At 44.0% G+C, this 27,909-nt stretch overlaps 2 protein-coding genes across 3 annotated transcripts in view; both read right to left on the reverse strand.

Annotated features, from left to right (window-relative positions):
- Nucleotides 1-27,909, reverse strand: part of TMEM272 (transmembrane protein 272) — a 117,993-nt gene that overhangs the window by 68,102 nt on the left and 21,982 nt on the right. The window lies entirely within an intron of this gene.
- On the reverse strand, nt 25,125-27,547 carry LOC100588630 (cTAGE family member 2-like). Its single transcript, XM_012506876.2, is given in 2 exon segments — nt 25,125-25,201; nt 25,204-27,547. Coding segments are annotated over 2 exon segments (2,409 nt in total). The 5' UTR covers nt 27,536-27,547.

The following is a 27,909-nucleotide window of genomic DNA, read 5'->3' on the forward strand; positions in this document are numbered from 1 at the left end:
AGTATTTGGAAATTAGAATCAGTTATTTTTAAAAACCTGATTGGGACAACAAGAAGGTAAGTAAATGATGAAACATACAGGGAATTTTTTTTAAGTCACACTGTTCGTTGTACAAAGTTAAATGACAGAACAATACAAAGGAAAAAGTCAGTCGGTCCCCACACTACCTTCCCACCCATAGAAATTACACTCTGGTAAAATAAAATAAAAAAATTGACAAAATAAACATATGCTAATGACTAAAAGGAAAAATCTAGAAGTTGAAATTCTTCAAGACTATTTTTTTCCATTGGGGCCACATTTTTGAATGTGGGCAGCAGGCCCCACAGTCCCATGGGTGCCATGAGAAAACCACAGATCTTGGTCAGCAGCATCTAAATTCCAGCCATGGAGGGGGTGAGGGATAAAAGACAACAAATTGGGTTTGGTGTATACTGCTTGGGTGATGAGTGCACCAAAATCTCACACATCACCACTAAAGAACTTACACATGTAACCAAATATCATCTGTTCCCCCAAAAACCTATGGAAATAAAAAGTGTAATAAATAAATTCCAGCCAAGGTCCTGGAGAATGTTGGGAAGAGGTGACTGAAGTGATTACGGCCTGCACTGAAAAGTTAGGTGAACTGCCATTGCATAGCCAGAGTAAAATGAGGCTGAAGGATGAGCCAGTAACAATCACCAAGTATTCTGGGTGTGGCCAAACAACTGAGTAACACTGAAGGAAAGGTGTGGAGGCAGCAGTAAGCAGGGATTTAGGTCATACATGCTGAGGCTCTTACTGTGATGGTTGTTCTATTCTGCAAAGGATGTAAAATCTCTTCTCTGGGGCTGTAGGAACAGGGTAAACTGTCATTCACCAGGGATAGTTCTAATATTAACAGCCTGAAAGGTTATAGAGGACATGGATGGTGTGCCTTGAAAGTTTATTATAATAACTCTTTTTAAAAAAATCAGATAATGAGAAATGAAGGAAGGACTAGAAAGGCAGCAGGAGGAATGGAAGAATTTGAAATCAACCTATCTGATGGAAAATAGAAAGAGGAAGTAGGAGGAATAAAAGCTTCAAGGGCTGGACAGAAGTGGGGCGGGGTGTTAGTGAACATGAAGCTCTAAAAAACAGCTGCTGTGGTCTGAATGTATGTGAGCTCACAAAACTCATAGGTTGAAATCCTAATTCCCAAGGTAATCTTAGCAGGAGGTGGGGTCTTTAGGAGGTGACTGGGTCATGAGGATGGAGCCCTCATGAATGGAATTAGTGCCCTTATTAAGGAGGCCCCAGAGAGCTGCCCTCCGACCACGTGAGGGAGCAGCAAGAAGACACCACCTATGAACCAGGAAATGAGCTCTCACCAGACACCAAATCTACCAATGCTTTGAACTTGGATTTCCCAGGCTCCAGAACTGTGACAAATAAATTTCTGTTACTTATAAGCTGCTGAGGTTATGGTATTCCATTATAGCACCCCAAAAGAACTAAAACAGTAGGAGTGCAAGAGAGAAAGAGGACACGAGGTGTTGGTAAGGGTTGTGTGGTGTAAGAGTAGATCAGCATTTAATCTATTTTTGTGGTGTGAGACTAAAGAATTTAAAGACAACAATAAAGAAAAATTTATTTAAAACAATTTCATTTATGAAATTGTGTTTCTTTGAATGTGACATCATTTTAGGACTGAACCACGTAAGTCTACGATCTTGTTGGGATTGCATAAATTAGCCACTCATTTACTCATCAAAACCTCATTCAATGTCTAATATGTGCCAAGCACAGTCCCTGAGATTCTATGATGTCATTTAGTTACCCTAGCTGTTTTCAATAATTAATACATACATTGTTAACTGTGCTTAATGACATTTTGGAATTGGACTGTTGGGTCTTTATATTGCTGAGACTCCTACTTCCTATTGAAAGAAAAGCTGTATATGTTATCCCCAGGTGTAAGCTTGTTTATTGTCTGATCTTAAATAGAATATTGAAGCAGTAGTATCCCAAATAATTTTCCTTAACTAGCATCTAACTTTGGTTTTGTAAATTAGCTTCCTAAGAATTAAAAATCAGACAGGTAGAAATACCAAAGCGTGGTCACAATATCTCATAATCTAGTTACATCTTCAAATGAACCAACAGTTATAAAAGTGTTGAAGGGACACAAGGGTGGCATGGGGGGTGAGGACAATTGCCATCAGAACCATGAAAAACCTGCCAAGAATATATTAAAGTGGCTTCAGAAATGGTGAAACCTAAGTGATGGTTCTATCTACTCTGTAAAAGTGTATATATTACAAACTTTTCATTAAAAAATTAAAAATAATATAATATAAGAAAAATAACAAATAAAAAATAAAATATAAAATAAAATAAATAAAAAGTTGTGTTACAGGATTCCTTCAGTGCCGCTCTGCCAGCCAGAAATGTCTGCGGCTGCCATGACCTCTGCCCAGGGCCTTGCTCAGGCCCACCAGGCTTGCTCCACCCACTCCACCCAGCAGGCTGCACTAGGCTGGTGCCCTGGCCTGGTTCCTGTGCCCACCATGCCTCCGGACTCAGCCTGTGGCTGGACTGGGTGTGCCACGAGTGGCTTCCCTGTTGGGTGCCAGCATCAACACAAACACAGTAGCACCTGAAAACTGGGAGATGCCAGCAACCATGGAGCCCCAAGGGGCATTACAGCTCCTGCCCAGGGAGTCCTGAGGTCTAAGCTCCCAAGAAATGTTGCAGCATTTGTAGTTCAGCAAGCCAGCCAGGAGGGAACAGTGCCCAGTGGATTCTCTTCTTCACACCTGCAGCTCGGCAAATGGGGGCATGTTACAGCTCTCTTGTTCCCAATTGCCCCCAGCTCAGTGAACAGGGGTATGTTACAGCTTTTTTCCCACTCACCATTCAGCAGGTTTCAGGCTCTTGTCCTGTGACCAAAAGGAATGAGGTGTGTGAGCATCAAAGAGTGAGCAAGGCAGAGAAGAATTTTCTTGGGCAACAGAAAAGCTCTTGACCCGAGAAGGGACCTGAAGCCCTCAGCTGCGAGAGGGGGCCCTAAAGTGGATGGCTGTGAGGCTGAGTCCGGGGTTTTTATGGGCTTAGAAGGGGGAGTGCATGCTGATTGGTCCATGGGTGAGCTTTGGAAAAAGCACCATTCAATTGGTTAAAAGGCATCATCCAGAAAGAATCAATAGAGAGAGAGAGAGTAAGACAGGGACTCTAGTTGTGGACTCTATCTGGGCCTGGCAGCTCAGTTTTCAGGCTTTAAACTGTCTTTGGTTTGAAGGTCAGGTTTCACCAGGGACTCATCCCTGTCTGCCTAGGAATTTGTGTCCTGTTGCTATTGGTTGAAAACACAACTAATGACGACACTTGAATTGTGTCTACACCTGGCTTGTGTTTGTCAAGTGCACTTGTGAGTTCTCCTCTATCCATGTAAAGCTCTGCTTCCCTTGATACATCCATTCCTTTGTCGTTTGATATTCCAGCTTTCATCCATTCTGCTCTTTCCCTTTGTAACTAAAATTACTTTAAAATGATGTCAAAGTAAAAGTCTGTGTTGCCCTTTTAGGTTGGAAGAGTGAGGGAAACATTGGCAACGTTGAGGGACTAGGTTTTCAATTACCGTCAATAAGTGATACCAAGTACTTAATCACTGTCATTTATTGACCAGTGTTCATGTAGCATCAATAAAGAGGTAGAGAATGATGCACCCTCCGGCCAGAATTCTACAATAGTTAAGGTTTGCTTCTAGAAAAGCCTGTCCTCCCACATCCCTAACATTTCCACAGTAAATAAGGAAATGACCCATAACCTGTATTTGACAACATGCAAGATTCAGGGTTGATCTTACATTTCCCACAGATGGGGAGCCTAGAAAGTGAAAACTGGTTGTGGCAATGTTGACCTGGGTTTGAGACTGTTTCTGTCTCCTATTCACTGTGACTTTATTTAGATGTCCCAGGCTTTGCTCTCTCCTTTGCAAATATTATTATACTTCATAGGGTTAGTTTGATAACGACATGAACAAATATGTGAAATGAATAGTTGATAGCCCTAAAGCAGTGTACTAATGTATGCTGTGGACTATGGTATAGCCTGACAATTAAAATGTTGGAGACTGGAAGCAGATCAACTTGTGTTTGACTCCTGACCCCTCCACCTGACTTGGTCATGTATGCTGACACTGGCATATGACCTCAGTAGTGTATAGTGAGGTCCTCTGACATTGGAGTCAGACTTCCCAAGTTTGAACCCTGACTCTTCCCCTTGCTAACTGTGAGAGCTTGAAAATTTTCTCTGCATTCCTTAATTTCATCATCTATAACAAGGAACTTACAATGGAGCCTACCCCAAAAGGCTCTGATGAGGATTAGCTAAGCTGATACATGTAAAGCACTTAGGACATTACCTGAAACATAGTAAATGCTTGGTTATGATGATGATTAAACTCTCCAAGTCTCTGTCTCCTTGTTTGTAAAATGAGGAAGTTATAGCTAGTCCATAGGGCTGGTGTAGGATTAAATGAAACAGTGTTTTACCACCTACACAATGGTCTCAGGCACAGAAGATGCTTTCGGGGTCCAAGTGGTTGGTGCCATGATTTGTATGCCAGTCAAAGTCAGTCATGGTAATTCTATCCTCTGGCCACTAAGTTTAGAAGTGAGCACGTGACCCATTCCTGTCCAATAAGATGTGAAGTTCAGTCTGCTAGGGGTATCCATGAACACTTTTGTCTCTCTTGAAAGAGACCAATAGGAAAAGACTCTGATTTGTGTCTGGATGTGACACTTATCCCTTTTCACTCAATTTTCATATATAGCATGTATTAATCCGTCTCACAATGCTATGAGGGAATACCTGAGAATGGGCAATTTATAAATAAAAGAGGTTTAATTGACTCACAGTTCCGCATGGCTGGGGAGGCCTCAGGAAATTTACAATCATGGTGGAAGGCGTCTCTTCATAGGACAGTAGGAGAGAGAATGAGTGCCAGCAGTGGAAATGCCAGACACTTATAAAGCCATCAGATCTCGTGAGAACTCACTCACTATCACAAGAACAGCATGGGGTAAACTGCCCCCATGATTCAATTACCTCCCACCAGATCCCTTCCACAACATGTGGGGATTATCAGGATTATAATTCAAGATGAGATTTGGTCGGGACCAGCCAAACCATATCACAGCGTAACAGCAAATAAATGGGCATGTATAAAATTTGCAGTTGCCAATACATTCCAGTAGAATAAAATCTCTGTAGAACAAAAAGACTTGAAAAGAAGCCAGGCTCTGGGCTGGCTTTAGTGTTTGTACAGAAGCAAGTTTCCCCTCCTAGGCACTTCCCTTTGTATACAGACAGTCAGACCCTGGTCTTGTGGAATTCAATGTCTTAGACACACAACCACATTACCAAACCATAAGATCCTAGATTTCAGTCTCTGTCCCATCTGAAATCAAGCCAAACAAATAAATGTCCAATGAGAGCAAAGAATTTCTAAAAATATAGCGAGGGCCATATACAAAGCTTGCCAGCCTTATGCTCCAAACAAAAACTTGGGGGTCATGATGTTTCTTGGATCACTCAAAGCTCCATAAAGGAAGAAGCTTGTAATCTTCAGAAGGCTTTCTTCCATGTTCAGCTTCCCCACCTGGTACCTAGAGCTTCCATCACACCCATCATTCTCCTTTATTTGTGTACGAATTTTACCCTCAAGGTACTGGTTTGGGAACGTGGTGTAGAGATCTCAGGAGAGAAGAGACTAAGATTAATGCAGATGACAAGCATCCAAATGACTGCAGACTCTGGAAAAAAATAAAGAGGTGCTGAAGGAGAAGTTGGGATTAAAAAGCCAGCAGGTGGAGGACTTTGGTTTTAGTTTTAAATAGCTGTCAAGTTATTAAACAATAATATTCACATTTGTTGAACAGTTAGTACCTGCCAGGCAATCTTCTAAATGCCACACATATAGTAACTCACTTAATCTTCAAAATACCCTACGAGGAATGAACTTACATTATTACCATTTTAAAGATGAGAAAAATAAGACACAGAGCTGTCAAGTGACTTACTCAAAGTCACAAAGCTCGTAAAGGGCAGCACTAGGATTTGAAACCAGGCAGTCTATCTCCAGAACCAATGCTCTTAACCTCTCCACTGTTGGTGTCTTAAATAAAGATTATTATCTTTTTCTATAGATAAAACATTTTCTGAATTTTTTACATCATTCTTACTTCAAGTTATACTTACTACAACATAATCCATTACAAGCAAAGATTTGGGGCAGTATCTTGGAGCTGACTGTCATGATTCCATCTTAGTAAGTTCCCAATTACTGGAAATTTCCAGCTGGTAAATAATTAAATAGTGAGAACTAAAACCAAATATAGTTTGGTCCCTGTGCTAAACAATGCTGAGACCAAGTGAAATAACTTAGTTAGTTGCTCCAGAAAGTACTTGTTTCTGAATGATAAGACTGCAAACCAACTAAAATAGTTAACTTCTGAAGACTTAGCTGACTCCTCAAAACTAACTTGAAGATCTTTACCTTACCATGCTCACCAATCCATAACTGTTATATCAGAAATTCTACCCAATACCAATCAATTCTCCGCTTGCAAGACCCACCTTAAAATTACCCAGCCTAGGATCTAAAACTCTATAAAGGTCTTCTCCTTGCTTTCCTCTTTTGAGCCACTACTAAGTCCCTACAAGGCAGTGTGCTCTCCACTGCAGTAAGTCTCATAAACTTGGCTTTGCTTGGTGTAAAGGTTTGCCAGGTGGTCTTTTGGGGGAGTTGATAGTTGTCATTTGAATGCCTTCACCAACTGGGGGTTAGCCACCCATACTTCTCAGAGTCACTCTATAAACATCATTAACTGACTAGCCTGGACAACTATTTAGCAATTACCTGAGCACTGCTTCCATTCTTAGACATCCTTCAGCTGCAGGATTCTGAAGAATGGGGCCCCAAGATGGCAAAAGAGAACCAAGGGAAACAGTGATTCAAGCCGTCTCTATTTTGTTTCTTTTAGGATTTGTTTAAAAAAAAAAAGGAGATGATATTAACAAAATTTTTCATTTCGAAAATGAAGACCATCGTTCTATACACCTGCTTTATTTGCTGACAGACTGCCTAGGACAGACAGGACATGCCTAGACAATGAATGTTTCTGCTGTGAAAGTTCTTGGCTTTGAGCTTGTTCCTCTACAATAATCCAGTAATGCATATCCTTATGTGGTTCATTTTCTGGCCTACTTAAAGGGAATTAGAGGTATTTGTTTCCACGACCAGACCGCAGCATGAGGAAAATTGTGAGCCTTCTGGCACAGTAAATCCTTGAAGACTCTGCCAACTCTTCTCAATCCTTCACTTCCTTCTCCTCCCAATCTGGAAGATTCCAGGCCCACTGGGGAACAAGGGGCTGCTGAGAGCAAAGGCAAGTTGGGCCATTTCTCGTTCATCTGCCTCCTGCCCTGCCTTATGCCTCCTACCTCCCAATGCCCAGCCATCTCTAGTTTTCTGGGACAGACATGAGTTTATTCCATTTCATTAACATCTTTAAACATATACATACCTGTATAACTTCATATAAATGGTAAAGTGTGATTGCATTATACATATTGTAATTTTACTTGACACAATCTTTTTTTTTTTTTTTTGAGATGGGAGTTTCACTCTTTGTTGCCCAGGCTGGAGTGCAGTGGCGCAATCTTGGCTCACTGCAAACTCCGCCTCCCAGGTTCAAGCGATTCTCCTGCCTCAGCCTCCCAAGTAGCTGAGATTACAGGCATGCGCCACCACGCCTGACTAATTTTGTATTTTTAGCAGAGACAAGGTTTCTCCATGTTGGTCAGGCTGGTCTCGAACTTCTGACCTCGGGTGATCCACCGCCTCGGCCCCCCAAAGTGCTGGGATTACAGGTATGAGCCACCATGCCCAGACAATCTGTGGTATTTTCTTGTGGCAGACCAAGAGGATAGGAACAATGAACAGAGGGTGCATGCAGGGGCCTCCCAGACTCCTCCATGGGGTGCAGTCCAAGTGCCTGGGAGTGCTGAGCAACACTGGTGGTGGCTGTGAGGGACCTCAGCTCAGAGTGGGCTAGAAATGCAAGGATGCAGTCCTCATCTTTGAGCACTCTAAATACGGTGGGAGTTACAGTTGTTCAATGGAAACAAGGTCTATACACCCCCTGCTATAGTTTGGAGGTTTATCCCCCAAAAGCTCATGTTGAAATTCGATCTCCAGTATTGGAGGTGGGGCCTAACGGGAGGAGTTTGCATCATGAGGGTGGATCCCTCATGAATAGATTAATTCCCTCCCTGGCTGGGGGTGAGTACTTGCTCTGTTAGTTTCCACAAGAGCTAGTTGTTAAAAAGAGCCTCTCATCTCCCTCCCCTTTCTCCCTCTCTTGCTTCCTCTCTTGCCATGTGATCTCTGCACGCGCTGGCTCCCCTTCACCTTCTGACATGAGTGGAAGAAGCCCAGGACCCTCACCAGAAGCAGATGCTGGCATCATGCTTCTTGTACAGCCTGCAGAACCATGAGCCAAATAAACCTCTTTTCTTTATAAACTACTCAGCCTCAGGTATTCCTTTATAGCAACACAAAAAGACTAAGACACCCCGCAGAATCAAGTGCACACAAACTTATGTTAAATGAAATGTACAGGAGGCTTGTGTTTTGGACTGAGCTCCTGCACTAGGACCCAACAGACCAGACCAAACCAGAATGGAGTCACTTGTGCTAGGTGCATGAGGAACTCTGAGCTGACTAATGTGCTTCTTGTTCCTTCTTTCTGCTTCTTTAGCCCTTTTCTGTCTATAAAACTAAAGTCCTCTGCTCAGCTCATCTTTTTAAAATCTTTAGATAGGTTGCTGTTCAATGCATGAATGCCCAATAAAAGCTAATTAGATCTTTAAACTCAATTTGTTGAACTTTTGTTTGCCACTGTTGTCATGAATGTTGTACACAAGTCTGTTTGGGTGAACGTGAGGGCCCCGGGAAGGTGCTACTGTGGTAACATCTTTTTTAGGAGGGCTGTGACATGAGATGTGGCCAGATTATGTACCAGACACCAACATAAGAAATGGGTGTTTGGGGCCCACATGGAATGTGCCGGCAGCCACAGCCCAGTGATCATTCAGCCAGCTGGAATCAAGGCTTCTGTGCCCACTTGCTTCCTGTTAGATTGAGCCAATGGAGGCATGGATGGAAGAAGAGGGAAACTTGGTAATACACCAGCTCCACCTCCCTTTCCAGCCTTTTCTTGGGCAGTGACTACATCTCTCTCTGTAGGTGACCACATTTCCTCCTTGGACCCAGCTCCATCACACAGCCTCTTCTTGGCTTCCATTTCCCATTCCCCATGATGGCCTTTCCCTCATGGTTTCAGCCATAGGGTCCTCAGGTGGCATCTCATGCAGCCCCTCCTCCAGAGTTCCAGCTCACAGTTCCTGGGTCTGGTGGCTCAGTCCCCTCCCTTTGTTCCTCCGTCCTAGCAGTGGTAATGGCTTCCTGCAGTTGCTAATCTCTGGGTTGCCTCACTTTTCCCTGGTTTTTTTTTTTTTTTTTTTTGAGACGGAGTCTTGCTCTGTCACCCAGGCTGGAGTGCAGTGGCGCAATCTCGGCTCACTGCAAGCTCTGCCCCCCCGGGTTCACGCCATTCTCCTGCCTCAGCCTCTCCGAGTAGCTGGGACTACAGGCGCCCGCCACCACGCCCGGCTAATTTTTTGTATTTTTAGTAGAGACGGGGTTTCACCATGGTCTCGATCTCCTGACCTCGTGATCCGCCCGCCTCGGCCTCCCAAAGTGTTCCCTGGTTTTATAACGCCCTTCTAACTAGCCTGCTGTATTAAATTCCCTCCACGAAACTCCCTGCCTTTCTTGACTGCACCCTGACTACAACACAAAGGTTAATGAACCTAGTAAAAGTTCTCCGGCAATTTGTTCAGCTCTTCCCATTTTCTGACAAACATCGTACATCCATCCTTCATGCTCCTTGAGTTGTCTGCACACACTCCTTAAACATCCACCTGTCCTTGGCAGTAACAATGAGCTCCCTGGCAAGGACTTTGTACCAGGGTCTTCTCTCCAAGGGTTCACAGGAACAGAAGTCAAACTAAGGAGACCTTCTCAGATGGAGATTAGCTTAGTTTGCTTTCTTTGCAGTTCTCAAGTATTTGTTTAGGGGATTAGGAGAGAGCTTAAACTGGATCTGTGTTTTAGCCATTTTAAAGTAATTTGCCAGTATTAAATGCATCAAAAGCTCTGTCTCCCTCAGTAAAGAAGTACATACGAAAAGCATCCCAAATTGGAAAGTCTGGGCCTTGTTTCTGTGCTGAAGTATTGTCCCTCCTTCCCTGCACCCTAATCTCAGATCCCCCTGTTCCTTTAGCTTGACCAGGACCTGCTGCTTCAGAATCACTGTGGTCCTGCGACTAATCATGAAAAAACAGCAACAATGATGAATGTGTGTTTTTCTGGGATTCTCCCCAAAACAATGTTTACTTTAGAGGAGTTGTACAAAAATCTCTTCCCCTGGCTCACACCATATGTGCTTCTGCTTGGCCTCTTCACATTGAGAATGTGAACATTCAAATGATCAGCATCAGCTGAAGACTTGATCACCAGGGAATGTGATCGTGCTCAGAGGAGGCCACACAGTTGCTTCTGTGTTTTGGGAAAATGTTTTTTATTTAATTAATGTTATTATTTGTTGGATAGGTGCCCAGAATTAAGGTCAGTCCTGAAAAGACTGTTTTTTAAGATGTAAAAATCATTCCAAAAGCTTGTCATCTTGTTGTGGAGAAAACAATACATGAAATCCTCAATGCAGAACTTTGTATGATTTAAATAATAACGAAGATAACAATAGTAATAAATGATGAAGACAGTAGTGCTGTATGCAGAGCAAAGAAGCAAGAAGTCATCACACAGGACGGAGCCCGGAAGGCCTGAGACAGGCCGGCAAGTTTCTAATCTTCAAATTGAGATTAAACAGATACAGACACACCACCCCCTGCATTGAAGAACTGCTTGGGGAACAAGTGTGTAGTCATCACAACTTTAGAGGTTAAAAAGTGTCAGCAACAATTCAAATCATAAAGCAGCGAGTGGGATGTATTGGGACAGATAACTGTGAAAGGACAGGGACAGAAGTGGCTGCAGGCACAACTGGATTCAGGAACTAAAGCAAAGGCATGAGTGCTCTCCAGCTCTCCACATCTCGTGTGTTGGGCTTCTTCTCTCTCCCTACAGACACTCTTTCTTTGTGAGTCAGGGGACTGGGACATCAGCACAGGAAACACCTGCTTTATGCCCTCTCAGGTAATAAAAATCCAAGGTAGAAGAGCCCTACATGTGGAAGTTCAGTAAAAGGACTCTGATTGGCTGGGTGTGGGTGATGTATTCATCCTTGGAGCCAATCACTGCAGCTGGAGATGAGGTGATGGTGGTTGGCGGGGGTTTTGCTAGGGAGTTGAGTTCTGTAAATCGGAAAATTAAAGCTGCAGGGTGAAAAGCAGATGCCCAGTGGATGTTCAAAGGAAAGGCATGAAAGGACTGAGAAGTTTGCAAAAGGGCAAACCCAAATGTGCAAACGGAGCCTGCAGTCGCTTAAAGCAGTGGTCCCCAACGTTTTTGGCACCAGGGACCAGTTTCGTGGAAGACAATTTTTCCATGGATCACGCCGAGGGATGGTTTCGGGATGATTCAAGTGCATTACATTTAGTGTGCACTTGATTTCTATTATTATTACATTGTAATATATAACGGAATAATTCTACAACTCACCATGATGTAGAATTAGTGGGAGCCCTGAGCTTGTTTTCCTGCAACTAGATGGTCCCATCTGGGGGTCATGGGAGACAGTGACAGATCATCAGGCGTTAGATTCTCATAAGGAGTGGGGAACCTAGATCGCTGGCATGCACAGTTCACAGTAGGGTTTATGCTCCTATGAGAATCTAATGCCACTGCTGATCTGACAGGAGGTGGAGCTCAGGTGGTAATTTAAGTGATGGGGAGCAGCTGTACATACAGATGAAGCTTCGCTTGCTCACCTGCCACTCACCTCCTGCTGTGCGGCCCAGTTCCTAACAGGCCACGGACAGGTACTGGTCCATGGCCCAGGGGCTGGGGACCCCTGACTTAAAGGAAAAAGGAACTTGGATCAGCCTGGCTGAGATGCATGTAGTATTGGGGTAGTTTGTGGGGAGCTGCAGAGAACCCATAACCAGCATGGACTCTGATAGCATTGCCCTCTTTAGCTGCCATCGTGGGGTGGGAAACTGCCTCTGAAGGTGGTTTTCTAAATATTCCTTACAGATGGGGCTCACACTCTGTAGTAACTGCAGGGAAATCGAGCCACGAGACAGTGACTCAAGTCAGATTCTCTGTGCTTTAGGCAGGGAATGGATTCTGGCTGTCTCTCGGATAGCCCCGAAAAGAACTCTGGTGGGAAGGTGCAGAGGGGTGTTTGCTATGGGCTCCACCTGGGACATTTATACATCTACCTGTGGGACAGGGCCAGAAGCTAGGGCTACCAAGACAGCAGACCAGGCATTTCCTCATCTTCAACCTCCTGTCCCCTCACCCCTCCCAGCTAGACTCTGACACCACTGCCTATATCCCCCAACCCTCTGCCCTGGGATGGGGGAAAAAATAAAACAGCTGAGCATGCAGCTAATGATGATATTTACAGCTACCAGTAGGGAGTGTTCTCAGTGTGCCAAATGCTTAACATCCATGATCTGACAGCCCCCCTGTGATGGTAAATATCCTCTCCACTTTTCAGATTCCAATACACAATCCCTGAGACTCAGGATGCTCTTGCCATAGTCTTTTTTCCCCCTTTTAAATTTTTTAAAAAATTTCCCACATAACAACCAATGTAACCACAAGCCTCTCCTAACGGCTGCCTTACCCTTCTCCTCTTAGCCTAAACACTTCATCTCTTTTCTGTGGACAATGCCTGCTTTCAAAAGCTCTTTTCTTCAGGGAGAACAAGAGTCTGCTAAATTCTATTAGCGTTCAGCAAGCCCCAGGGCCCCTGTCTCAACTTTGGCACAGGAAAGTCCAACACTCTGCATCCCCTTCCTGGAGGAGCCCATCTGCAGGAAATTTAACTCTCAGCCTACAAGAAAGCTTCAGACTGACTTGTCTTTTTCTCCAGCTCCTTCTAGCTGTGCCATCAGGGACAGCTTGGTGAATATAAAAGATTTTCAAAGCCTATAACAAGCCATATAGCTCTAGAGGGCTGTGTGTGTGTGTATGAGAGAGACAGAGAAACACGTGTGTAACACAAATGTATGTTTTTAGAATAATTATTGAAGTTTTCTTATCATTTCAGAGACTCAGTTTTAAGTGAAGGAACTATGCGAGCAGCAGCAGCATGTCCAGGAGAGGGCACCCTCTCACAGCCTGGCTAAAATCTCAGGGCAGGTCCTGGTTCTGCAGTCACTGCCCTCTGGGGAAGGTTGTTCAAGTTGTCGGTGCACATGTCCTACGCACCCAGCCGGATGCCCTGAGAGGGGGATGCTGTGATTATCAGACAAAGCCTGTTGCGACCACCAGAGGAGGCCCATCTCTTCCCATGAGGCACCCCTGCAGCTGTCTTCTTACAGTGTCTCCAGAACCCTGCTGAGTACTTCCAACTGTGCACTGATCCTTGCCAGAAGCTTGGCCAGTTTGGTCGGCTTGGGGACCTGACCGTTGTGACAAGAGTGGTCTCAGTTGGTCATGTGCTCAGGACAGTTCAGAGAACTTAAAGAAACCCAGGTACCTGGGCTCCACTCCAGACATACTGAATCTGAATCACTGGGGTAGGGCCCAGGCAGGTATGGATTTTTGAAACCCCACAGGTGATTCAGATGAGCACCTTGACAGGAGTTAGTCTGCCGCAGTTCCATGTACGCTGTCAGAAGACACGAGACTCCTGAGTCAGAAACAAAGCACAGCAAGCAGCATAAACTTCATGTTCAGGTTGGTTCCCTTTGTTCTCTGGCACCACAGGGTGATGCAGAGTGGCCCAGGTGAATACAGAGCACACGTTGGGTTCATCACAGCAGAGGAGCCCCAAGTTTCAGAAATCCAAATCTTTTGAAAGGCTGAAAGGACTGCAGGCAAACCTGCCCAACTTTTACACCATAGTAAGACATTGTCTTGTTTTTATTTTTTGGAGACAGGGTCTTGCTCTGTCACCCAGGCTGGAGTGCAGTGGTGCCATCATGACTCACTGTAGCCCTGACCTAGGCTCAAGCAACCATCCTATCTCAGCCTCCAAAGTAGCTGGGATCACACATGCATGCCACCATGCCTGGCTCATTTTTTTTTTCTTTTTTTGTAGAGATGGAGTCTCATTATGTTGCCCAGGCTGATCTTGAACTCCTGGGCTCAAGTGACCTGCCTGCCTCAGACTTCCAAAGTGCTGGGATTACAGGCATGAGCCACTGTGCCTGGCCAACATTATCTTTATTATCATACACAGTAAGAAAATCTGTCTTCCCTGGAGGGGGACTCTTATTTTGGTCTGCCAAGATGATTTCCTTTATAATCTTCTTGAGAAAATAGTTGAAAAGATAACTAGAACAAGGCTGGGCGCAGTGGCTCACGCCTGTAGTCCCAGTACTTTGGGAGGCCGAGGTGGGTATATCACCTGAGGTCAGGAGTTGGAGACCAGCCTGGTCAACATGGTTAAACCCTGTCTCTACTAAAAATACAAAAATTAGCCAGGCATGGTGGTGCATGCCTGTAATCCCAGCTACTCAGGAGGCTGAGGCAAGAAAATCACTTGAACCCAGGAGGCGGAGGTTGCAGTGAGCCAAGATAACGCCACTGCACTCCAGCCTGGGTGACAGGGTGAGACTCCATCTAAAAAAAAAAAAAAAAAAAAGGGCTGGGCGCGGTGGCTCACGCCTGTAATTCCAGCACTTTGGGAGGCTGAGGCGGGTGGATCACAAAGTCAAGAGATTGAGATCATCCTGGCCAACATGGTGAAACCCTGTCTTTACTAAAAATACAAAAATTAGCCGGACTTGGTGGAGTGCACCTGTAGTCCCAGTTACTGGCTGAGGCAGGAGAATCGCTTGAACCTGGGAGGTGGAGGCTGCAGTGAGCAGAGATTGCGCCACTACACTCCAGTCTGGCAACAGAGCGGGACTCCATCTCAAAAATAAATAAATAAAATAAAATAAAATAAAATAAAAAGATAACTAGAACAAAAGTGCAGTGTCCCTGCTCATAAACATGCAGAAATACAAGAAACTCCTGGGGATTTTTCTCCTGACACACTCCTGGTTAAGAATCACTAATGCAGGATATTGTTCTATATCTACATGCTTTTCAGTTTTCAAAGAACTAATTGAGAAATGAGCTCCTTATAATAGAGAGGATGGTTGCCTCATGGATGGAGAAATGGACAACTGACTTATGGTGTGATGGCAGCTACCACTATGTAAATATCTTGCATTTTCTGAATGTTATACAAAACAAACATCAGATTCACATTTGCAAAAGTAGGAGTACTGTAAGGGTTAAACTAAACAATATATGGAAAATGTTGGCACATACTAGATAATAAATGTTAGTTCTCTCTCCTCTTCTGCCCTTTGCCTACTTCACAGCCTATCCTGGCTGCCTAAAGCCAACAAGAATGGCTTAGACTTACATCTTTTTCCTGCTAAGATGGCACTGCTGGAAGGAGTCCTTTGGGTCCTTTAAATGTGTTCCAGGAGAGGCACCCAGCATGCTAAAAGGGTAATAAAAATGACTGCGCCACCGGCAACCTGTTGTCTAGGATTTCCTGATCTACCACTCACTTGATTCTACCTTGTACCTGCCTATCATTCCTCCTCACTTTCTCTGCCTCAATCCCCGCTCAATCTCACAGTACTAAACCTGTTCTCATCCACTGCTGATCACTGCTGGCCTTCTCAAGGCCACCTTCCAGAGACTGTCTAGACTGCATGTCTTACTCCCACAGCTCTTACTTATTGATTCATTTAGTACGAATAATGGTAAGTAAATGAAACTATCTCTATTCACAGATGGTATGATCTCTTATCTAGAAAATCCATAAAAATCGCTTTCAGAACCAATAAACAAGTACAGTAAAGTTGCAGGATATGAGGTCAATATACAAAAAATCGATTGTATTTCTATATACTAGTGATGAATAATCTGAAGATGAAATCAAGGAAATAATTTACAATAGCATCTAGAAGAAAAAATACTTGAGATAAACAACATAGGTGCAAGGCTTCATAATCACACTGTGTCCCATAAATATATACAGTTATTATGTGTCAATTAAAAACAGTAATAAAAGCCAGAAAAGGGTATAGCAACTGACAGGTTTTTCCAGTGTACTTCTAATCAGCAACATTTGGCACTTACAAAAAAAATGCAAATCTTATACACTAAAAATTGTAAGATATCATGAAAGAAATTAAAGAAGGCCTAAATAAGTGGAAAGACATGCCATCTTCATGAATCAGAAGACTTAAGTATTAAGATGGCAATATTTCCCAAATTGATGCACCGATTCAACACTATCCTCTCAAAAATGTCATCTGGCTTCTATGTAGAAATTGACAAACTGACCCTAAAATTCTTATAAAAATGCAAGGGATCCAGAATAGCCGAAACAATCTTACAACAAAATTGGAGGACTCAAGTTTCCCAATTTCAGAACTTAATGCAAAGCTATAGTAATTAAGACAGCATGGCACTAGAAAAGGCTAGACATGTAGTTTAATGGAATAGAACTACATTTTTATTAAATTATGAATAGAAATAAATCCTTACCTTTATGGATAATTGATTTAGACAAGCCTAGGCAATCATAGGGGAGATGAATAGTCTTTTCAATAAGTGGTGCTGGGACAATTGTATATTCACCTACAAAAGAATGAAGTTGGACTCCTATTTCAAACAACATACAAAAATTAACTCAATATGGGTCATAGTCTTACATGCAAGAGTTAAAACTATGGAACTCTTAGGAGAAAACCTGGGAATAAATGTTTATACCTTGAATTAGGCAATGGTTTCTTAGACACTGAAATCACAGGCAAAAAAAAGAAAAAAAAAGTAAATCAGACTTCTTCAAAATAAAAATATTTTGTGCTTTAAAGCACATAATCAAAGTGAAAAGACAGCCACAAAATGGGAGAAGATACTTGCAAGTCATAGATCTGATAAGGGACTGGAGTCCAGAATAAATAACTCTTACAAATCAACAATAAAAGGACAACCCAATTTAAAAATAAGCAAATGAGTTAAACAGACATTTCTCCAAAGAGGATATACAAATGACCATGGAAAGATGCTCAAAACCATTAATCATCAAGGAAATACAAATCAAAACCACCATGACATACCACTTCATATGCACTGAAATAAAAAAGACAGACAATAACAGTGTTGGTGAGGATGTGGAGAAATTGGAACTCTCATGCATCATTGATGGGATCAGAAAAAAGATGCAGCCCATGTGTCAGTTCTTCAATGTTAATGTAAAGATATAGTTACCATAATAGCCTAGCAATTCCACTCCCAGGTGTCTCTCCAAAAGAAATGAAATATATGTCCACACAAAGACTTGTATGCAAATGTTCATGCCAGCACTATTCATAATAGCCAAAAAAATGGAAACAACCCAAGTATCCATCAACGAATCAATGGACAAACAAAATGTGATATATCCATAAGATGGATTATTATTCAGCAATAAAAATGAATGATGTATTGCTGATACATGCTACAACACGGGTGAACTTTTAAATCATTATGCTAAGTATAAGAAGCCAGACACAAAAAGCCACACGTTTTATGGTTCCATTTATAGGAAATGCTCAGAATAGACAATTCTGTAGAGACAAAAAGTAGATACGAGGTTGCCAGGAAAGAGTAAGGCATGACTCCTAATGAGTACAGAGCTTTGTGGGAGAGAAGGGTGCTGAAAATGTTCTAAAATTTTAAAGCGGTGATGGTTGCATAATTCTATGAATATACCAAAAACCACTGAATTATAAACTTTAGAGGGGTGAAATCTATGACGTGAATTATATCTCAATAAAACTTTTTTTTTTAAGTGAGGCCCAGCCTTCTCAGATTTGTGATGTTAATGTCCACACAACCTCATTTGTACTCACAAAATTGTGAAGGAAGAGAACCTGGGTCCACACACACTTTAATGAAGCATGGTTCCTGAGTGTGGCTGCATCTGGCCCAGCTAGAAAGTTGTGCCTGGCATTTGACCTGCTAAAAAGCCAAGTTCCACATGGTCTAGAGTTCAATGCAGAAATATCCCTGGTACATATAAAGAAACCACTCCTGCTGGAGGGGTGGCGACCGGTGGAGCTGCCTGTGCCCCACCCGCCCTCCCATGCCTCACAACCCTCTCAGTTGTCAGTTGCCCCTGGAACAGGTACTTCTGGAAATTCATATAGCCAAGGAAAGTAAAAAATGAAGAAGAATCCAACAAAAACACAGAAATACATCAGTTGACTTGGGTCAATGGCATTACTAACTACCCCCGGAGAAGCCTGGACACATCTTCAGTGCCTCTATTTTTCTTTCTGCCCTCCCCCAGTGCCCACTCCACCCAAAGTCCCTTTACAAAGCTCTGTGACAGTGGCTCTCCTAAGTATCTAGAATCTACCTGCTCTCCTAAGGCTCACTGCCTCCCCCAGTTCAGGCTCTATCAGCCTCCTCCCACCAACACGTAGCCTCTTTCCCTACCTCCAGCCCAGCCTAGCTACAATCCTCTGGGCAGAAGCCCCATTGGGTGTGTTTACGTCCCAAATTTGTGCAGAAAATCCACATAGCTCCATTGGGTTACCCAGTTCAGAGCAAACACGCCAGGCCTTTCTCACTCTGTCATCCAAGCTGAAAATCCAACAGAGGACAGTTTCAAGAAGGAGGAGCTTGGGAAGTTATCCACTGGGGTCAAGCTCCATGGAAAGGTCATGTAATAAAAAAAACTCAAAAGAATCACTTGGGATGTGGTATCAGGGGGGTTACTGCAGACCTCTGGAGAAGCCATTTCAGGGGTGAGATCAGAAGCCAACGTGCATTGGATGAAAGAATATAGGTGGATTCTCAGTTTTATAAGATGTAAAAATCAAGAGAAGCAAAATGAAAAAAAGCACTGATGTTGAAGACAGTTGCCCAGTTGCCTTGTTACATTTTCAGTGTGGGACTGAAGGGGTGGTGGGCATTGCTTCAACAGAATCACAACACATTTTGCCCTTCTCACAGCCTGGTGCATGGAAAAGCTTTGGGAATTATTAGCTGCTGCTATTGATGTTGAGGGCACCCACATGCCCTCAGAACCAGAATCTAAAATGTTCAGCCTCTGAATGTCTAAAATGAACTGCTGAAATGTTGCAGATTTAAAAATTAGAGGAAAGTTATTTTATTAAATATATTTTAGAATATAGGTTTTATAGAAAGTATGTTATCATAGCTACTCTAGAAGCTGAACTTGGGAGAGTCCCATGGTTAGAGGGACTGAGCACTCTGCCAACAACCAGCCCCACCTTGCCAGCCAGGCCAGTGAGCCACCCCAGAAGCAAGGCCACCTGCCTCAGTCAAGCCTGCGGGTCACTTGCAGCCCTGATGGACAATCTGTGGGCAACCTCCTGAGAAACCCAAACTGGAACCACTCTGCTAAGCTGCTCCCAAATCCCTGACCCACACGGACTGTGAAATCACAAATATTCATTGTCCATTTAAGGCACTAAGTTTTGGAGTAATTTATTTTGAGAAACAGATAACACAGCCCTGACGGCAATCAGTTATTGGCTATGGGATGCTGAGGGAGTGGATAACTTCCTAGCATGGCGGCTTCTGCTCTGCAAGGGCAATTCTTCAGGAAGCAGGCGGCTGCTGTGAGTAATACTCAAAGCTGGGAGATGAGTGCATCCGCCTGGTAAAGGGGCCCTGGGCAAGGCACCAACAGCATCCACTGGGAGTGCTGATTATAATCTACCTAAATATAGTTTTGGTTTTGACAGGTCAGTTTGTACACAGACACAATTGTGGAAATATTTTGCACTTCTTTTGAAGGTCTCACCTCCTTAGTGTGTGTATCCAGGAGGTACACAACTGGAACTGCATACATGAGGCAGCAGCAGTGGGAAGCAGCAAGGTGATCTAGAGACACTTTATTTATTACTAAGTCCCGAAAAGCGCTTGCAAATATAGAAAGTGCAGGTAGAGATGATCAATAATAACTAACTATAGTGTCTTCCCTTCATTGCTATTCAGGTCTTGCTTTCCAATAAGACACTTCATAACTCATTCCTAAGTGCGCTGTTGGAAGTGGGAGGGAGAGGCGGCACACGAACGAGGTCAGGGAGGGAAGAGAGACTCTATGTCAGATGACAATGTCTCAGTTGCCACTTCAGATTCTTGCTGCTCTCTCCACTGTACAGGGAAAGCCACTAAATAGAGGGCAAACTGCTCCTCCTACTCTCCCCAGAACACCCTTTTTCCCTATCCCTAGGTGTAAGCGCAGGAGGCCCTGAGCATCTAATGGAGTCAGATGCTAAGTTAAACACCCAGAAGTCCCAGTTTCTATGGGGCCAGAGGAAAAGGCAGAAATGCTATTTCTAGACTTCAGTGGCAACTGAAAAATGAAAAAAACTCGTGTGGGTGTGGGGCAAAGGCTGCCCCAGAATGCCCAAACTTTAGCTTCAATAAACCTATCATAGCCATAATGAGGCAGTGCTGGGGCAGAAAAGAGAACCATATAGGGTCTTTTGCTCTGGCAGAATCATACCTGGTTGAGCAACCAAAGCGTCTTCTCACACCTGCCTCCTATGACACCATTTGGGTTTCTCCAACAGTCTTCCACGGGTGTGTGTGTGTGTGTGTGTGTGTGTGTATGTGTGTGTGTTTAGAAAGAAGCATCTGGTCACCAGAAACTCAGATGCCAATAACTCAACAAAAATACATTTACACTGGACAAGTGAACACTCAACCTAACACAGAGCACCTGTGGCCCTGGGATGCTAGGAGTGAGGTGGTTTTCTGCAGTGCTGCTTCTCATTCACCATCAGCATCAGAATCATCTTGAGCTTAATGACTCCTTGTTGCCTGGTTTGCAGTGATGATGACAATGATGGTGATGTTGATAATGATGATGATGATGATGTTAATGAGCCCATGGGCCAGATTTAGTGCTGCTGCCTATTTTGAAATTAAGAAATACATGATGACAGAAACTGAATTCAGGTAGCACTGGGCTAAAGGCAGATGACTGATGACTGCCTGGTGGCTAGCTTACATGCAATTCTTGTGATGACCCTAAGGTAATTGTTGATGATGATGATGATAATGATAATGATGATCATGATCATGATGAGTCAGATCTGGGAAAACATCACCTGGCCTTCAGCAGCTAATGCATAGTAGTAATGAATAATTTTCTCTGGGCTTGAATAGGAATTCATGGTATGGACATGAAAAAGAAGAAGGCTCTAGATCAAAAGAGAAAAGATAAGCATGCTCCGTTTTCAAGATATTGTGAAAAGTATAGGTTGAGCAATCCAAAAATCTGAAATGCTCCAAATTCTGCAACTTTTTGAGTATCAACATGATGCTCAAAGGTCATGCTCAAAGGAAACGCTCATTGGAACATTTTAGATTTTAGATTTTCAGTTTGGGAATGCTCAACCAACAAATATAATGCAAATATTCCAAAATCCTAAATCTAAAACACTTCTAGCTCCAAGCATTTCAATTAAGAAACATTCATTCTGTACTGATGTGGAGGCTGAGAACCTTGAATTTTATTTACCAGGCAGGGGAACATCATCATTAGTAGGGTTTCTTAACCTCATTAGTACTGACATTTTGGAATAGATAATTGCTGTGGGGGTCTGTCCTGTGTGCTGTGGGGTGTCTAGCAGCATCCCTGGCCTCCACCCACTTGACGCCAATAGCACACCTCCAGTAGTTACTGTGTAAAATATCTCTGGACATTACCAAATGCTCCTGGGGGAGGTCAAAAGCACCCTCGTTGAGAAGCATTGAGCTAAGAAAAACAGCAGACAACACGACACAGTCAACAGAGAACGGCCGTAAGCAGGAGAAGAAATGTCAGGCTGAAGGCAGTTCATGCAGGGAGAGAGACTATCCTCCCTCTTCCAGAGAAAAGAGCTGTCACGACACTGGACGAGGGCCCAGAGACAGGACTTCAGAGCAACAATCTCAGAAAGCCATGATTCCGGAGTAGTCTCAGTGCCTGCTGTCACCACCTTGGACACGGCAGGCTCCACTCACCTCGGCTAGAGCCGCACCTGACTCACCCAGTTAGGGAGATGCCACTGCCCTCCTGACGCCCTCTCATTTGGAAAGCACCTTCTTCACAGCATCCCAAGGGAAGCCGAGTTCCTCTTCAGCAGGGCTTTGAGATGTTTTCTAGCACGCCAGGTCCCTCCCTTCACAAAGGAAACACCCAGAGAGCAGGGAGGCAAGGGGCAAGCCCTCCCTCGCAGCAGCAGGGTGGACCCAAGCAGGAAGTGGAATCCTGCAGGGAAGCTGCCCCGAGCCCCTCTGCCTGCCACAGGTCCCTGTAAAAATGGTAGAATAAGTGCTAGGAAATGCAAATTGGGATCAAGGGCCATGCCACACTTAAAAAACTACACCTTGGTTTCCAAAGAAACAGAATGCTATTATGAGAGGCTCTGCCTCATTAGCCTCGGTTAATGTCAGCGTGTATCTGAGGACAATGCCCCGTGGTTCTGTGTTGGAGAGCAACTCAGCTGTGATGCCGCCTTCTCTTCCCCAATCGGATTGAGAATGCAGGCTTCACCTGGGGCTCTGAAGCAGACAGGCAGGAGTCTCGCTGAGACACCCAGACGCAGAACAAATGACTCACCAGGATGAAGCTCCACCACTGCACAGCAGAGGAACGTGCACTGTACACAGCGGTGACTTGGGGCTTGGGCTCTGGGAGCCAGTGTGGCTCCTCACAGGCTGTGTGTTCTGGAGGGACTGAAATCTTCTCCTAGCAAATGGTGGACCAGGCTGGGGTCCCTGGAACAAAGAGCAGCATGCAAGGCTGTGCTGTACCTGGGGGTGTCAGTACCCCCTGCAAAGGTTAACTTAGCCCGCTAAGGGGACTCCCTGAGGCATCTAATTCAAAGGGTGAAATAATCTGATGAGTGCAGCCACACAGAATGAGCAGTTATGGGGGAGAGAAGGGATTCACTGAAACGGGGCAGGCTTTGTAGGGCTCCCACAGCTCCACCCTTGGGACCAGGGCAACTCCTAGGGCCCCAAGCCAATTTTGAGCCCCCAGCAAGACGGGGAGCCCCTAGAGCTTCAATGTTCTCATATGAAAAACTAGGATAATAAGGCCTAACCACAGGTGACTGTGAGAACAAGGAAGAACATATGAGAAAGTGCTTCATGGGCCCTAAAGTGGGGAGTAAATGTTGGTTGTTATTGACCTAATTGCATATGCTTTGCAAATGGTACTTTCATTGTAATAAAGCATCTGCATTTCTATAGGAGAAGTTCTAGAGTTATTTTAACTCCTGATAAGAAAATAATATGTCCATAAGAGACCCTGGCTCTGAGGCATTCAAACAGCTTGCAAACAGGCCTGGGCTCCCTGCCAGCACAGGCAGGCACTCCCCGAGATTCCAGGCCCTGGGGCAGTTTCAGAGACAGCAACCCAAAGCCACGCCAACCCTCCTCTAAAAGTACAAACAGTCCCTGCAGGCTCCTGGACAAACACCCAACTGACCCTTGATGTTGGGGACCAACAGTGAAAGGGAAGCTATACCCTGACTCCACACTAGCAAACACAAACGAGCTGGAACTTAACTTCTTTCTGCTCTTCCTATTTGATCTGGTCTGTTCAGAAAGGCCTTTGCAGTGCTCTGAAGCCACACCTTCTGTAGCAGGTTGTTTGCAAAAACAACTGCAATGACCCTCCCCTCCCACTTGGTTAATGTTCCTCTCCTTTCAATGTGAGCAGGGATCTGGGGTGCATCTGCGACTTGCTTTGACCCATGGGATGCAGCAGAAGTGATGTTGCCTAACTTCCAAGCTGAGGCTTTACGTGGCCCTGTGGCTTCTGCTGTCTTGAATAGCCTTTGACATCCCCTAAGGGAGCTCACTCTAGAGCCCTTCATGAGAGGCCACATGAAGACAGAGGCTCTGATACCATATCAACCATGTCTTTTTATGTATTCTGACACTTCGACATCTAGGGCCTTGCTGACCTTGGCAGGCCTGTCCCTCCCAGGGTTAGCCAATTCCTAGCGACAGTAAACAACCTGCCCATGAGTGTGCTTTTCACACACAAACTAACCAGTCCAGAGCTCATGCCCCCAGCTACCTAGTTCATCAGCCTTCCACAGGACTCACACACTCTAGGCCACTATTCCTCTACCCTAAGCACCCCAGGGCCAGGTACCAGACAACTAGGGACAGCCCCTATACCCAGAGCCTGCTGAAATTACTCAAACTATAATAGCTAACCTTAACCCTGCTCATCTTGCCTCACTTATTCCTTCCCATGGAAACCACCATAAAGGCTCTTGCCCATGTTTTTCCATCACTCCTGCCTTCTCGCTGACCATAGTGCCTCCCTGTTTGGTCCTGCATGGCATAGTACTTTCCTTTCTTTTGGGATCTGTGAGTAACAAACCATCTTTTCAGTGGCAATCGACTCTTGATATGTTGGTCTCTCCATACCTGAAGAACAATGCAACCTATATATATATTTTTAAATCAACTATAATTTATTTAATTAAGCATAAATTTACTTTCGCATTTGTCCACAACCACAGTAAATACAGTTCTTGGAATAAGGACAAAGCCTTTAGAATTTGAAACCTCCCCACCTGCAAGATTACATACATAAAACTCCCACTACTGTTTAGATAATAGTGGATTAATCAAATTAAAATAGTTATACTATCTAGAATAAAATAAAATGGAAATAGTTTACTCATAAGATTCATATTTAAATCATCCTTATTTACAAAATACTATCCTGAGAATTATAATTCTATTAAGTTTCAATATGAGCAAAAGTGTAATCACTGAAGTAACAGCAGTTTTCAACTGAAAATGAGAACAGTCAAAATGACTTTTGAAGAGAGCAAAAATATTGTCAGGTTTCTTGCTGTGGTTCTGGATCTTCAGCAGCAGGCTCATTTGAAGGCAGACTCAACCCTGAAGGGAACTCACTCTATCTTCAGAATGTGCAGGTGGGGGGAAAAATCCAGGTCTTGGGGGAAGGTAAGGAGGAAAACCCCTCGGTGGACAGACATTTCTCATTGCAAATGGAGCACGTGGTGGACCTGGGACATCCCTTGGTGGAAAATAACCTGGAGAAGCTCCAAACATGGTTCCTGGAGGAGGCGGAGGGAAAGGAGGTCCTCTCCTCATGAACGGGCCCCTCATATCCACTGGAAACAACGGACCTCTGATTGGAGCAAGAGGTGGAGGAACAAAGCCAGGGCCAGTCGCTTCATTTCCAGCGGGGAGAGATGGATCAGGCACATTTAAATTACCAAGATTATCTTTGGTATCATTTCTACTGGATTCCATTTCTGAAGGCATTGACCCATCCATTTTATCCAAAGAAGGCATATTAAAACTTCTGAGTTCTGCTGGTCCAGAGCGTCTAGCACAATTAGAATAAAATCTGTCTTGCCTTTGCGGAGGAAGAGCTGAATCAGGATACGATTGTCCTGGTGGAGGAAACATCATCCTACGGTCCTGTTCCCACGGAGGTGGCAGGAACCCAGTGTCACAAGGAGCCCTGTGAGGATCGGTTAACCTATCACAGCTTGATTCTCCTCTTTCCTTGGTAATCTGGTGGTCCAGAGGATTCCCTGGGCCTCTTGGGCCTCTTCCTCCTCCCTCTGGAAGCAAAGGTGAGAGTCTGAGTGGACCCTCCAACAAAGTTGGAGGATAGAGAAAAGCTCTCGTTTCAGATGAAGGCCGACCCAATGGTGAGGGACCATATGAGGAATGCTCTCTGCCAAATGCTGTATTTGGAACATCAAGTGCATAAGGATCTTTTTCTAAAAGTTTAATTTTAAACTCTGTTTCAGCTAATCTTTGTCTGTTGTGAGCATTTTCTTTCCTTAAATCATTGAGGTTTCTTTCAGCAGTCCAAGCTGCCAGCCAATTATCGTGTGCTTTTTTCTCACAGTATATAATCTTCCCCTGATAAAAATGAATAGTTCTCTCAAATTCTTCTTCAATATCTTTGGCTCGCTTTCTGCAGGTCTCCAGCTCTTCAGCGGCATGGCTGATCATTTCATCTACTTCAGAAAGTTTCTCTTTCTTTAGCCGGTTATTTTCCTCCACTATTAATTTCCTGCAGAGTTTCATTTCATTTTCTTGATATAATTCTGTCATTACCTTAAGTTTCTGTTGAAGCTTCTGATTCTCACTTTCAAAATGTGTGTTTTCCGACTGCAAAGATGCTTGTTCCGTCTGAAGATTTTTAATATGCTTTCTAAGCTCTTCCTTGGTTTTATCAACTTCAGATAACTGAATATACATTTGGTTTCTTTCTCCTTCTAAGGTTGTTAAAGAAGCATTTAACTTAGCAGCATGAATCAGTTTCTTCAAAGCTCCTTTTGGAGGATTATCTAAGTAAGCACCATCTTCCGACTCACTGTTCATTTCTAATTCCAAGTTACCATCATCCATTAGGTCTTCTTCCAGCATAGCAGCCCGATCTTTGATCTTTAGCAAGCGTTCAGTCACAGTCTCGATGTGATTTTCTTTATCATTTAGAAGTCGTTCTGCGTGTACTTTGGAGTCTTCAAATGTTATTTTCTGTTTATTAAGTTCACTCATTTGTTCTTTCCATACTTCAGCTTCTTGCAAAAGCTGTTTCTGGCTTTCCTGAAGTTGAGAATTTTCACTCAAAGCATCTTGTATTGCTATCTTCAGTTTCTCTTCATTCATTTGAAATATCTTGAAGGTCATTTTGGTTTCAGCTAATAGTGATTTGAGGGATTTTGACTCATCTTCTAGAGACTGTATCCTTTTGGAAATATCCGCCATCACCTCATCTTGTTCAGAATGTTTAGATTTCTCCTCTTTTAACTCCTTTGCTAGACAGAGTATTTCATGCTCAGGTTCAGAATTGGACCTGTTCAGCTTTTCACAGGTTGCCTCCAAACTTTGTGTTTCTGTTGCCTCCTTCTCAAAGCTGGCAGCGTCTAAAGATGACTCTACTTCATAGCCTTCATACTCTTTTTGAAGAAGGCTAAATTTTTCAAGTAGTGTAAATTTTTCTTCAATTTGTCCAGAAAGCGCTACAGCAAGCGTTTTCTCTCTTCCCACATAAAGCCGACTCCTAACCGATCTAAAACTTCTCCACAAGAAAAAGGGAACAGCAACAAATCCAACGACAGCTGCACATATCACCAATTCCCATGGAAATCCATAAGGATTCGAATTTGGTCTCACACCTTCAGGCAGTGCTGCCATAACCCTGGGTAGCAACTGCAGGACCAGCCCCAAGTACAGCTGAGGGGTAGCCCTAGGCTCCTCCATAGCGCCAAGGCTGCTCTGGCAGCGGCCAAAGTAACCACAGCCTGTCGAGGTCACAATAAGTGGCAGAGAATATGCAGCCTTCCATTCGGAATGCAAATCTGCGCCAGGCAACCGGAGCGGACCACTGCAGAGTCAGCTGCGGGGGGATCTGGAGGACGCGGGCACCCACAGGCCTCACCAGCCCACGCTGCCCACCCCAGCACGCTTGTTACACTCTACATCCCGAGGCAGTGCTAAAACCTGTATTTTAAAACAATACCGTATGCAGAGAAAGACTCAGGTGACCCAGCATCTCAGCTACGCCCATCCCCAAACTGACACCCTAGCTAAATGCAGTCTTGTGCATGAGCCCGGGTGAGGCCAGCAGAAGAAAC

The sequence above is a fragment of the Nomascus leucogenys genome, chromosome 5 (genome assembly GCF_006542625.1).
Source record: "Nomascus leucogenys isolate Asia chromosome 5, Asia_NLE_v1, whole genome shotgun sequence".
Lineage (NCBI taxonomy): Eukaryota > Metazoa > Chordata > Mammalia > Primates > Hylobatidae > Nomascus > Nomascus leucogenys.